Here is a 14,956-nt window from a genome sequence, read left to right as displayed (position 1 = left end):
TGAGTTTTTATAAAACTTTTTAAAGCTTTTAAGTCAATGAATGAGAAGAAACTGAAAATTAAAAATAATTTTACCTTTACATTCATTTTGTAAAAGTATGTATGAGGATATTAATTTACAGATCAAAAAGGACAACTGGATGATGAATAGATGACTTGATAAGAGGTAGGCACGGTGGTACAGCAGTTAGTATTGCTGCCTTCCAGTGTTGGGGCCCTTGGTTCAATTCCTTGGTTGTTCAAGTTTGTATGTTCCCCTCATTTTCTCATGGGCTTCCATTTCTGGGAAACCTGGCCCTGGTGTGAGTGTGTGTGTGCATGTTTATGTCATGTTTATGTACTCATGTTTATGAGTGTGCTGAGGGTATATCCTGACTTGCTCTTGATGCTTGCCAGAAGAGGCTCTGACTCTCCTGTGATCATATATTGTATAAAGCGGTTAGGAAACGGATGCATGGATTTTATATTAAACTATATTTTAAATTCCACCCATCACCAGAAATCCCACAAGAACATGGGGAGAACATACAACATAGAAATCCAAACAGATAGCACCTCAGGAATTGAACCCAGGGCCCGACTGCTGTAAGGCAACAATGCTAATTACTGCACCACCCAGAATTTTTAATTCTGTATTTAATTTTTAATTCAAGGATTCGTTCATGTTTTCAAATACAACTTTATTGTTAACATTTTCTTATACAAAAGATTTACAGAATATATGAAAAAAGCAAAGAATGTGATTACTTAGCACAATACACAGTAGCATTTTTTGGTAAAAACTATTTCTCATTTAAAGATGAAAAGGAACATTTAAAGTGCTGGAGTAGTTTTTCCTCTATTAGTTCTATTTAGCCAGATTTTTCAAAAAATATACTTGGAAATCACTTGCATTACCAAGTTTGTCCATGCACAACAACAAGTGTTTGGTCATATTAAAACAGCAGTCAATACTACAAAATCATTAATTCACTTAATATGGAATTGCCCATAGTAAACAATATAGACTTTGAATTCTGCAGCAGTTATGTATGTCTAAAGAACTTGCTTCACAACTCTATAGTAATAAATAAGGACTTCTTCCTTCCATTTTGTGTCGGCTCACAGTCAAGTTAATCTATGTGAAGATGGTGCAGGAGCTGTACACACCCACATAACATGGATTTACAAGAGATTCACAGAAAAATATATAGGGAGTTCGGAGAGCTGTCACTCCTGTTCCATAATGTTTGCAGAATAAATTCCTGCAATGTACTGTATTGTACACTATAATGAAAGCAAGTTCTTCATTTGACATGCTAGAGTTTACAAATTATAGTAAATCTGAAAAGTTATGGCATTGTTTAGACAAGCACAGCATGCTGTAAAATTTTATTCACCCTGTATTAAAAAAAAGTTTGTGGGACCTCATGCATTCAATATGAGTGTTATAGAATTACTGTAGGATCAAGCTAATTTTCCAAACTTAACCATTTAAAAATAATTATGATCCAAATATAATCAAATAAATCAAATGTTAAAAAAGTTTGTCCTTTGTCAATTTGCCACATGCTATAAATTCTAAAGTGCAAAATGAATTAATCAGCTCAAGTCCAGTCAAACCTTATTCTAGTTTATTTGCATCAGCCATCGAACCAAGTCGCATAGCATCTTCAAACAGGAGAAAAATCATAAAGAAAATTATCTGATTCCATGAACTAGAGGTTAAACTTCCTTTTTTATCTTCTCCAGTAATAAGCTCAGATATCTAGACTCTTTACCGATACTTGCCTTAAATAATAATAATAATAATAATAATAATAATAATAATAATAATAATAATAATTAATAATTGCTTACACTTATATATCGCTTTTCTGGACACTACACTCAAAGCGCTTAACAGGTAATGGGGACTCCCCTCCACCACCACCAATGTGCAGCATCCACCTCGATGAATCCAAAGACATTTAAAAATCTTTTAAATGTCATCCTAACAGCAATGTTTGATTGTGAATTTATTTTTCTTATATTGTTTTCTCATAAGAACTTCATAACCTTAGAAAGACAGTACTTTCTTCTAAAATAAATATTCCCAATTTTCACCACCATCTTCTATCCAGAATGATCCCCCTTTCGTCAGTCTTCAGAAGTTATTCAATCTCATTACAAATGACAGGTCAGAGAAACCTTGGTAGTGTAACTGGGAGCAGTTTCTGAAACAAAATTAAAACAGTCATGTATTAGCATTTTTATCCTTATCAATATGGCATACAGATTCCTTACTCTTTACAAACTTTAAGGCACAGTATATGTGCCATCAAGTTAAATATTAAATAATTAGCATTTTGAACCTCTGAACTAAATGTAAAAATTGTACATATTAATTTTTTACCCAACAAACTATGTAGGAGACCCTGTGTAGCAGCTTGAAAATGATAATTTTATAGTTTAATAAAATTCTTAAAACAACAAAAGAAGTCAAAAATATAAATAAATAGCTTTCTTAATATTTTGATGTCTGCTTGCCTTGCTAAGGAAGTAATAACACTAGCAGAACTAGAGCACTGACAAAACCTCTGAAGGATTCACAAAACACAAGTACAGAAAGCATAATGCAAGTGTTTATTACATTCGAGTTATAGGCTGTCTGGATCAGTTGGGAGATATGTGACGTATGCTTTAAAAAACCAATGATGTGAGCCTCGCTTCCGGCAGACCAATGATAAAGGAGAGTCAAGGGCCAACACTGCACCGCATTTGGATGCCATCAGGAGGATGGAGAGAACTGGATAGGAAGAAAACCTGTTCTCATCATGCTAGGCCATGGGCGCTAAGGGCTAAAAACAAAGAGGCCCAAACAAAATAAAAACATATGCCATCTGCTCACACCTACAGGGTGAGTTACCATCAGTGACCTGGGTGGCTTTTACGGGGACAGCAGAAGGAAGGGTTGTGGAAGGGAAAAACAAAAACAAAGATATGATGGGATATGTAGTGGGTTGGATGTTGAACCTGAAGTGGGGAGAAAGGAAGGGGGGGGGTGAAAGCAAAGGGAATGCAGAGAGAAGAAGAGGATGAGGGTTTGAGTTCAGTTTGTGAAAGATTATTGAAAAGGCTAATAAATAGTGTGTTATGCCATGGCTTGGAGATGAAAAGCTCATGGCCAGATGAGGGTAAAATGGATGCCTACTGTATGTAAGGCACAGTGCAGGGGATGGAAAGGTTGGCTGGCTACAGAGCTAAGCAAAAGGCTGATGCAGATAACTGAGACTTGTGAAGGTGAGAGGTGATGAAGAGAGCCGAGGACTTGCAGACAAAGGTTGACGCAGAAAGTTGAGAACTGAACAGACCCACAGGACTGCCATTGTCCCATTGTGGATTCAGAAAACAGGGCTGGCGGGATCAGGATTCAAGGGAATAGTCACAGACTGCCACAATCTCTGGTTAACTGCCACGGTATCTGGTTATTGCAGACAATGAAATTAGCTTGCTTCATATGCAAAATGCAACTCTTATCAATAAAAAGCAACAATAACACAGCACAAGGCCAGTGGTGAGCGGGGGTTAAATACCTGGATTGGTTGTCTTTACTTTCCTTTGAAATGAATCACAAATATGCAAGGGAAATGATCCAAATCGGCCATATTAATTTTCTTATCCCACTTACTATTCTAAAATCAAGATTTTGGTTATAGGTCTGGTTAGAACCCATAATGCATTGCATGCATTGCAGAACACCTAATGCATTGCAAGCAACATACAATTTAAGACAATACTTGGTAATTTATTATATTTAATTGCTTTGTTGCTGATTTGCTGCCAAAGTACTTATGTATTACATACAACATTTATATTATATAATATTAATATATTAATACTATATTAATAGACTATATCAATAGTGCTGCAAAGACTTACAGTATTTTTTTATTTTGAATTTAATTACCTCATGCTTTGCTGCAAAGTGTTTGCTTACATCATTAAAAATAATGCAACATTTAATGTTATGAGATACAGTATGTTACTATGTCAATTTTTTCTGCTTCGTATTTAATGTCTTTACTTTAATACATATGGAATAATGTGTATTTAGATTTTTTAATTGTAAACAATCTGTTTATGTTATTATTGTGTGTTAGTAATCTAAACTGGCATGATCAATAAACACATTTAAATATGTGGTCTTAGTTATTGATAATTGGACACATTTGTGTGCCCTGATACAAAGTTAAGTCAGTTCCCTATTAAAAATTGATATATAGCCTTTCAGCTTTTAGGGGGAGGTATAAGAGAAAAAATAACTCTATGAGAAACATTGTAAAGTTTGTGACCCCTGCTACCGATGATGACCTTCATACTATCATAAAATATTTTTTTTTTATTAGGAAGGGCTGGAATTCATCCCAAGAGGACCCTTGGACTAAACTTTAGATGCTGAGCAGTTTATAACCATGACAGACGTAACTCTGTAAGGGGTGGGGGGGGGGGGCTCTCCTGTCCCTATGGGATTCAGCACATTGAATATTATGAAGATCCTTACAAAGATCCTAAATAGTAAACAATTGGCTCAAAGACCTTATCTCCCTAAAATTACCCAGTTTTTCTAAGATCTTTCAAAATTATCAGGTAATTACACAGCCAAAATATAAAAGTTATATAGAATAATATGATACATAAACAGAAATTACAGAAATGATTCATGTGAAATTAATGGTTCATGTGAAAGGTTTGTTAGCAGTAAAATTAATTCTTAATACACTGTCCCTTGTTATTCTTTTAATCATTGTCATTGTGCATAAAATATATTATATCTTCTCAAACAATATACACTACTGCTGGGCTAATGAAGATTTCCCTTATTTTTTATTTCTAAGTCTGTAATTGTAATTACAGTAATGGTTTTAGATTCAAGTTTCAATTCTTTTTAAATTTCTTTTATGGAAGGTAATATTGGTAGCTCAGCATTTTGTCACTATTGAAAAAAAACACACATCTGGTGATTTATTACATTTTGTTTGGGATTGTCTCCATTATAGTTCAACAAAGGTAGTAACAAACAGAGGGACAAAAATAAAGTCATTCTGAAAAGTGTATTTTGGTTAATCTGCAAAACAGTATCACAGTGGCTGAATTAAACTTTATATCTGAAACGTTTTCAAAGGTTCTAAAACTGTTTCACACCAGTTTTCTGTCATTACAGACACCAGAAAAAGTCCTAAGAACACAAGAAAGTATGCAGATAAAAGCAGGTCATTTTGATCACCTAGCCCATTTGGATTAATTAAGTGATTTAAGGATCTCATCCAAATGTTTCTACAAATAAGACAAGCTACAAGATTCTACAAATGGCTGACGCAACAGAGGTATCTGGAGCTTGGCTCAGACCACTGAAGGCAGTGTGTAGTCACTTCACAAACAAAAAAAATGTCAACGTGCATTTCACAAATAATTAGAGAAGGTGATTTCTCACACTATAAAAGACAAATAAAAGAGACATAAGGTACTCCCAGAGAGTAAGAATGGTGAAAGGTAAATGTTAAAGGGTAAAGGGTAGAGTCTCAGCTGAAACAAAATAACATGTTGTAAGAAAACAATCAAGTCTTTGCTACTTCAAACCAAGATTTAAAATATGCTAATATCTGCTGTGTGCAATTTGTCAAGAAGATTTACTCTTGACCTTAGAAGATCCAAAGAGAATCTCATACAGTAGCTTGTTATATGGTATAAACCTACAACCCTTAGTAAATTGAAGTTTGTCCTGTTCTCAGGTTTTAATACCTTCATTTGTGCTTGTTGGTTTGGAAAAAAGTCTATAGGATTGACTATTAATTCCTTTTAAGAAAATGAATAATTGGATCAGGTTTCCTAAAAGCCATCTCTGGTAAAGACTAAAAAGATTTGGTTTGTTTAGTTTGTCTGTAGTGGACATTCATTTCAGCCCAAAACTCATCTCTAAATTCCAGAGCAGCAATTTAATTTACAAATTGTAACTTTCTCTACACAAGGGTATATGATATTGTAAATACGGTTTTACTATAGCATAGTACAATTTTAATATAACTTGCATTTATTTAAATTCTATAATTTTAACTATATATCTCTAAATTAATTTTTATTGCTTCCTACACATACTGTAGCCTGCAAGATGAATAAAAAATGAATTTCTTCTTTGTATTTTTTGTACACTCTTTAAAGTTGGTTTAAAATTACATTTAAGAATTTGTTTTTGCTACCAGAATTTGCTACCATATACTGTATTTGTACCAATCTGCCAGTTGCCAGCTCAGTTCTAAATTCACTCTGAATATTTTTTATGTTTTTGCAGCCTCTATAGTGCCTGATATTTCACCTAGGTGGAATCATTGGCAAATTTGACTAATCTACTATCGATACCAGAATTTTGATTATTGATCTTTGACTTAATGAACTGTAAAAGCAGAGGTTCTAATACAGATCTCCTGTGATACTCTACTAATTACATCACTCTGAGTATTCACTCCTGTGTATAACTATTCTTTGCTTTCTGTCCATTAATAATTTCTCAATTACTTTGAATGCTTATCTCCAGTAAATTGATTACACTTTACTTAATTTATTCAGGGGAATTTTATCAAAAACTTTCTGAAAATCAAAACTTAGCATATCATATACTCTATTTGCGTAGATTACCTTTTTGCTTGTTCAAAGGTGCTAATCCTTTAGGTTAGTTCTAACCATTGTATTCATATTTGATGTAATAGATGTAGGAATTAATATGCAATTAATGGAATTATTTTGTTGCCCTATTTATAGATGTGCATAGCCAACTCAGTTCATTTAAATTTAAACAAGCTTATAAATGATTATTTTCAAAGTCTTAACTTCTGTTAAATTTAAAATGCATTATTATTTACCTAATTCTTTTAAAAATAATTATTTAAAGTTATGTTTCTAATTAAATCTAATAAATCTTTGAGTAGATTTCTGTTTTGAGGCATGAAAATGTCAGCTGAAGACTTAACTGGCAGTACTGATTGATTTGGAGCATAGACGATCTCTACAATGAACCTCAGAACTGAATATTATTCTCTGCCTTGTTCCATTTATTCTTGCTTCAGAGTATCTTGTTCAGAGTTACAGTAGATGAGTAGAATCATGCTGTAATAGATATTGCTCCCTTAGGATGTGACTAGAGATTTTGACCATGCTGAAAACATACACAAAATCATTAGAAATAGCAGCTTGACGAGGGTGACAGCAGAAAAGAAAGTGGAATAGTGATGACAAAATATTGTTAACACTACATAGCATGGACAGAACACAATGTGGATCAGTATAACTACCATAGTGTATCAATATTCTTAATTTCAACAGATCATACAATTCCAAAAATCAATAATAAAAAATGACTGTGATGTTAGGGTGTGTGTGAGGGGTGCTGTCAGTTATGGACATTACAGTTTTACTGTTATATATGCTATATATATGTTATATCTATATATGCATATGCTCTATGAATCTGTTTTTAAGAGAAAGCTGATGACCACACAGCAATAAGATTCTTAGTCAACTAGCTGCGTAGCCTGGTTTCAAAGAATGCTCTCAAATACATGGTTGTAGTCTATTTTTAATTTATTTTGTAAATTCATTTTTTAGAAACCAAATACTTATTCTTCCATGTATAATTCCATTGTAAATGAAATAAAATGTAAAATGGTAGATACAATATTCTCATAGATCATGTTTCTAAATGTTGCCTATGAATCCTATAATTTTCTGCTTCTTTAAAATATTTTACCTCTGTTCTTAAGGGTTTCAACATATGTCTGCATAAACTCTTTCTCCTTCTCCTTCTGACTTCTGTCTTCTTCCTCAGACTCATCTTCTAACTTCCCTTCCACAGAATGAAGAGGGTTATCAAACAGGCTGATGAATCTGAAAGTATTTTAATATAAACAGATAAAGAAAATAATACTTTATGTAAAAGGAGATCCAAAGGTTCCTTTATTTATAGTGTTTCATTTTAATATTTTATAAAAGTATCAGTAATAAAACAGATTTAGCAACACAGAAAATACTCATTCATATTCATGTAAGATTTTTGATAATCACCATGCTCTGAATCACTTACTTGGCAATGAGGTCATGATTAGTACTTAAAATGCAATATTAAGATGAACACAGTTTAAGCACATGCATCTAATCAACCCAGTAAGAGTGTAGAAGTGCTGAGAAGCATAAATGATTTGAAATAAGGTGAATGCTAATGTGTCCATAAGAAATATTTCCACTCAAAGAGCTTCTAGGCACTACTGTTAAATTATATGCCCATGAAGTACTCTTCTACATCTTTATGTAGTAGTTTACTGTACCTCACATTATATTTCAGTAGTCTTTACCACAGGGCACAACAGAGTGGTTAAATAATCTAATGCTATCATACTCCACAAACTAGTCAATTAAAAAAAGCAAGTATAGATACAGTATATTACATTAAATTTAATACTATCTGTTCATTATTAACATATCATCAAGTTGACCAATTTTGTCACATTGGCTAAATATTGCACTTTGCTTATATGTGTTGCAATAGTTAGTATAAGTTGTGATCATGCTATTACATTACAGCTAGCATCATTGTGATTATAATATGGAAAACAAAATAAAGATTTACACAAATAAAAGGCCTTTATATTATGTTTAACTAATAAGTTGGATTCAAAACCTTAGAAAAAATCCTTTCTATATTTATCCTTATAGAAATGATTCTCAAGGAGCTTTAGCTATTGTCTGATACACAAGATTTGACATTTCTAGGGTTTTATCATGGAGTCATACTGGTAATGGTCTTGTAATCCTAGTACAGCAATTACCTTTTCTGGTGGAAGGATTTCTGGTCAGCAATTGATAATTTTCTAAAGGGTAAGACAAGTTTTGTAAAATATGTTTCATCATGAGTGCCTGCACCCAGTAATTGAGAACACGCAATGGACTATTATGGCTTTGCTAAAGTATTGTTTAGTGTAAATTGATATAATAATGTATAGATGTCATAAATGAGAATAAATGAGTTGTCAACCCTAAATAACCCTAAATAAGTAATTTTTTTACAAAATAAAGAAGATTGATAATAATTGTAAGATTGGCGATATAAGTTGTATTCTATCCTTCAAACTGTAAGAATCATCAAATACACTTCTAAAACACTTTGATCTTCCATTTAATCATATTTTACAATGTAATGCAACCAAAAGTAAATCTATGAATATCAGGACTCAATGCTCAAAACTTTGTTTTATTTAAGCTCATACTGAAAAGAAGACCTTTTTTCACTTTACACGGAATTGCTAAATTGAAGTTAATGTTAAGAAGAGTCATGGGCAATGCTGTAACAATATGCAATTGTTTACTTCATTTATACTCTTCAATGAGGGACCTGGAAAGACAGGAAAAAACATTCCTGTTTGCTGTGTTCCTGTTAGTACTAACCTATATACATTTAATACAAAGCTAGGAGTTTGAAATGTTTTATTGGCAGAAAATAAAGAACCTATAGATGTTATTGATCACCTATTACTTTATATGAATTCAGTTGTGAATTGTTTACTGTTGTACTGTATCTCTTAAACATGTATGTTGTGCTATGGTTGTATCTGGACCCCGGTGTCCTGGACAAATTTCCCATTGGCCCTTACCAATCATGGCCTCCTAATAATCCCCATCTATGAATTGGCTCCATTATTCTGGTCTCCTCCCCACTGATAACTGATGTGCGGTGAGCGTTTTGGCGCACTATGGCTCCCGTCGCATCATCCAGGTGGATGCTACACATTGGTGGTGGTGGAGGGGAGTCCCCAATACCTGTAAAGCACTTTGAGTGGAGTGTCCAGAAAAGTGCTATATAATTGTAAGCAATTATTATTATTATTATTATTATTATTATCATCATCATCATCATCATCATCATCTTCATCATCTTCAATTGTTCCTTCTTATATTTCCTCATATAGGTTAAGTGGATAATTGTATTGTGTAGAGAGTGACTCTCCAAACATATAAAATGTTTAGTATCCTGTAATAATAAAACTACAAATGCATAGTTTAACCCTTCTATATAGTTATAGAAGCTAACTATAATTTATAATGCTTACAGAAATGTTTAATTTTGATATAATGTAAACTGTATATCTTATGCTCAGTCAATGTAATCAGTCTTTTTTACAACTATCAGCTATTTGTTTTTTTGCTATGCTTTATTTGCACTCCAAGCCATGTATCGCAACTAACAGATATAAAATAAAATGTGTTTAGTTTCAGACTTTCTTGAAGGCCACTTTGCCCAAGAGACAAAGAAGAAATTGTTACAAAGCAACAGCAAAAACAAATGTTTATATAACCCTCTGTGGTAGGTAAGGCACTGTAATTATATAACTTTTTAAATAAATTTCATTTTCTGCACATGAACAGTTCCTGCACATGTTTTATCTGACTAATAGTGAGTGGTAGGCTGATTTATGAAGGGATTGGAGTAGCAGCAAACCTGCCTCTAGGGTTTCCAAGATTTGCGGTTAGTTTCACTTGGTGTGTGTTAATTACTGTATATTACTGGTTAAAGGCTGGAAGGTACATTCTCACATGGGTATAATTAGATTGTTTAATATATAAGAAGGGCTTGCATGGGGTTGTAGTGGTTGAATTAGTAGTAGTTAGGGTAGACTGCTGTGATTTTAAGTGGAGAGAAAGGAGGTGGGCTTTGTTTCAGATCATTTTTAAATGTAAGAACTGAGAGTAACTGTCCTTGTGAGTATTTCCTTTCATTCAAATCACTGGAACTGCCTTGGCTCTTGGCAGGTCTGTCATAGTAATGTACAAATGAAAGCACAAAGGCTCCATCCATGTATTGCACATGTCAAACTGTCATTTTAAACTCACAAATCAAAAACTGAACACCAACTAATATAATTAAATTATGCTATATATATATACTGTAAAAGCTATTTCAGTACACTTTAATTATTTCAGCTATAAAATAAACTATAATTGTTATAAGACTCCTCTTTGCATTTTTGCATTGAAACTAGCTTTTTCAGCACCATAAGGTAAAACGTTGGGAACACTAATGCCAGATGAAGAACAGCACACTAAACCCAATGTATGTGACAGGACTGATGTCTTGATTGATTGATATGCAGGGCTGGTTTCTAATAATTTTGCCCTATACCTATGAAACAATTCCCAAGCAATACAAGTCATCTTTTGATTTCAGTGATAACATTCCTCATTCTGGTGTCTTACAGCCTTGAAGATTCTTTACTCAGAGAGTAATGGGGGTCAAGAATAGACTCAGTGGGATCTGTTAAACATGTCAGTAAAACTCTCTTGGTACCATAGGAAGGTATCTTTTATGACACAGGAAGCTACACTGGAAGGATAGAGTTTGAGATTAAAAATGTAACATTATCTAAACTGTAGTTTTTAACATCTTATGTTGGAGTTTTACTTTGCACTAGATTTTCCTTTTCAGAAAAGGGTTTGTATTCCTGGATCAGTAAGATACTACCACAGGAAAAATTCATCATCTGGCATTTGTAACCTTTTTTATGTTCTCAGGAGTACCTTGAACCCCTCAATGGCTAAAGACCAGTGAACAATGGTAGTTCAGACTACATAAGATACTTAAGACATTAGTATAATCACTGAAGTTATAAAGAAGTGGAATGAACTCAAGAAGAACTAAGGCTCTAGTAGAGTGAACACTCTATTGGATCAATATCAGTTTGCATATAAACACAGAAGGGGCACCAGTGATATAATGTGTCATGTTGTTAAACACTTACAAGATCCCAATATGTATGCCCAACTGCTGTTTGTTGATTACAACTCTGCATTTAATACACTGCAGCCCCTTGATTAGCAAGCTGAATCAGATGTCCGTTAATCCCATTATTATCAGATAATATAATTCATTTGTAACAAATAAAAAACAATATGTCAAAGCTATGATTTATCAGTACAGGTGCCACGCAGGGCTTTTGTGAGCTCATCAATTCTATTCACACTTCATATAAATAAATGTACGAGTAGTAGTCAAACAACTACTGTATATTGTTAAATTTTCTGATGATACGGCTTTTAAGTTTAGCTTAATGTACAGTATATAGAATTGACTTTGTCTATCATGTGGCAAACATAACCTGATTTTAAATGTGAAAAAATAAAGAAATGGTGTTTATTTCCAGCTCTTGGTGACCATCCATATGCAGTGATTCACAGGGAACGTATTACATATTATTTACTATTAGTACTTATTAGTTATTACCGTATATCATATATTATTTACTATTAATACTTTTTGTTCATACTGTAGCTCCCTTGACGACCCTCAGCAACCATCCACACCAGGCACTTTCCCTTGCAACAGAGCTTGCTGTATCACCTGTAAGTACATATCTAACACCTAACATTTAACATATCTAACTTATTCAAGGCCCCTCAGGACAATTCTGGATCTTTCAGATGACATCTTGTACCTCCAGACTATATGTCTTGCAGTAAATGCCCAGCCATCTACATTGGGGAAACAGGAAGGAGACTTGGAGACCACTTCAGAGACCATGTTAGTACTGTAAAGATTAAAGGTTTCTCCAAGCCTATTGTTTCATATTTTACCTCTGATGGCCATGATCACACTAATCTCTCCGTCTGTGTTGTCAAAGATGGTTTTCCTAACTCCTACATCAAAAAGACTACAGAAACTAAAATTATCCTGCAGCTAGGATCACACCTTTCCCCTTCTCTCAACAACAGACTAATTTTCTTCTACAGTAAATTCTCTCTATTCATTGTAGGTTTCATTTCACGCCTCTCTTCACCTATCCTGTCTTCACACTACATACTTAGCCACTCTTTCTGTCCCCTGCTCCCACCTCCCGCTCCTCCTTTCTCCCAGCTTTTGTTTTCCTGTGCTACTTTACCTTTGCTAACTGCCCTGTCTTTCTCACATCTGAAGAAGGCTCCATGGTCGAAACATTGTGTTTTCTTCTCTTTTCAGCATGGAATAAATCTATTACTTGTTCCTTTGCAGCCTAATTACACAGCTACTATTGACACTTAGTACTCAGTAATTATAAGTAATTAGGAATACAGTCAACCCACAACTTCAAAATTTACAGTCATCACCAGAAAATAAAAATATTGAAAAACTTATCTGTTATTTTAATGACTTTCTGAAAAAAATCATCAAGCATGCCCACAAGAGCTATTTGTTGAGCCTATATGGTCATTGTATTTACTTTTATTTAATGTTTTTAAACTTATATTCAATACCTTGAATTACCTTTGACAATACTCAAATTTGGTTTTACCCTCTACTCAAAATCCCTAACCATTGCTTAAATTATGAGATGTCAGCATACATAGACTCTGAGCAGTAAGAGTGTTTGGAGATGGACGGAAAATAATGCTCTTCTTTTACCATGTTGGTATCTTACTAGATATGATATAAAAGTGTGTTTTATCAGTCCAATTAAGACACAAAATCACCCATCTTGTCCAAACAAAAATGAAGGTTATAGGATTGAAGCAGCACTCCTCCTTGCAGGCAATGTTTGAACAATCCATGATTAGACAGGCAGAAAGAATTGTATCAGATCCTTTTCATATTGTTAATTCTGAATATCAACTTCTCTCTGGAAAATGTTAGGATTCCTAAAAGTAGATCAAATAGATACAGATATTTATTTGTTCCCTTATCTATTAAGGCAGCTAATCCAAAAAAATGGTAAGGGTAAATGCAATTGGGTCACTATTTAGTATAAACCATTTGTGCTGTAACGAATTATGTATGTGTAATATGTCATTACTTTTTTTAATGAGTTATACATGTGCAATAGAGGTTATGTGTAATGTTTTGTGATGTATTCAGATGTACATAAGCAATGTCCATAAATGTTTTCCCCTAGTGAACAATAAAGTTTATCTTATCTTATGCAGTAAATAGAGCCTTCATCTACAGTATGTACTATGATGTACAGACTACATCAAAACCACCCACCACCTACAAATTATCAAGTTAGATTTTTAAATTGTGTTTACATCAGGTAATATGAAACAGACAGTTCGGAAGGTCACCAACAATTACAGAGTTTATAGTTACAATTGGTGAGTTGTTGAAAATTGTGATTTAAATTTGGCCCATGAGAGAGGATGATTGCTTTTGATCAGCATGTATCTTGCAGATGGGTTCAGTTGATCTATATTCAAACAGAACAATGAAAGATATATTGATATGACACTATTACTCTTGGTAACATGTGGTGTGCTGTCATGTTGGTGTTTGCGTGTTACACATGACAAAACCATTGTAATAGGGAAAAGTGAATTGCTGTATTTGCATTTTGCATTGTAATTTACATGTGGCTCCACACCCACATGCTCCTAGCAGGTGTTATGCTAAATACTGTCATTGTCTCTCACTCATACCTACACAAAAATACATTCTTCTAATTTATTCCTCCTGGTACCTCTCACTTCTGTCTCTGAAATTTTAATTTAGCAAATATTTTTCAGACTGTTTCCTTTTGAAATTGTCTATGTTTAGCAATCCAAAACCAACAAAGAACTGTATGGCATCACTTTCAGAGTTTATTATTGAGAATGGTGTTTGGATATTTTTAGATATTTAAACAACTTATCCTATGGGTGGAAACTTTTTAATTTAGCTTTTTTTAAAATGACACTAAAGAAAATACAGTTATCAAAAGAGACACTATCTACAGTAGCAGAGACAATCTAGCACGTCTACTGGCTGAAGAAACAACCACTTCCCTACAACATGTTTTAGGTTATGGTGGAGACTGGGAAAGGCATTAGAATCTAAAAACAAATCTTGTAAAAACAGGAATATGTGACGATTCATCTTTTCTAATGAGTTAATTTGACAGCCAAATTGGTAACTGAATTATCTTTCCCATACACTGTCCTTCATCCTGTTCATG

General features: G+C 33.5%; 1 protein-coding gene across 3 annotated transcripts in view; it reads right to left on the bottom strand.

The window, feature by feature from the left end:
• Window positions 1-658: 658 nt before the first annotated feature.
• Window positions 659-14,956, bottom strand: part of lrrc2 (leucine rich repeat containing 2) — a 29,953-nt gene continuing 15,655 nt past the window's right edge. For 2 of the 3 annotated variants that reach the window (XM_015336852.2, XM_015336843.2), the window contains 2 exons: window positions 7,759-7,895; window positions 659-2,194 (listed from right to left, as the gene is read on the bottom strand). In XM_015336852.2, coding sequence (XP_015192338.1) covers window positions 2,145-2,194; window positions 7,759-7,895 — 187 coding nt within the window. In that variant the 3' untranslated portion in view covers window positions 659-2,144. The remainder of the gene's footprint in view (window positions 2,195-7,758; window positions 7,896-14,956) is intronic. The other variant, XM_015336858.2, reaches the window with a different exon arrangement.

The sequence above is a fragment of the Lepisosteus oculatus genome, chromosome 3, assembly GCF_040954835.1.
Source record: "Lepisosteus oculatus isolate fLepOcu1 chromosome 3, fLepOcu1.hap2, whole genome shotgun sequence".
Classification (NCBI taxonomy): Eukaryota; Metazoa; Chordata; class Actinopteri; order Semionotiformes; family Lepisosteidae; genus Lepisosteus; species Lepisosteus oculatus.
This window is presented reverse-complemented; position numbering and strand designations above follow the sequence as displayed.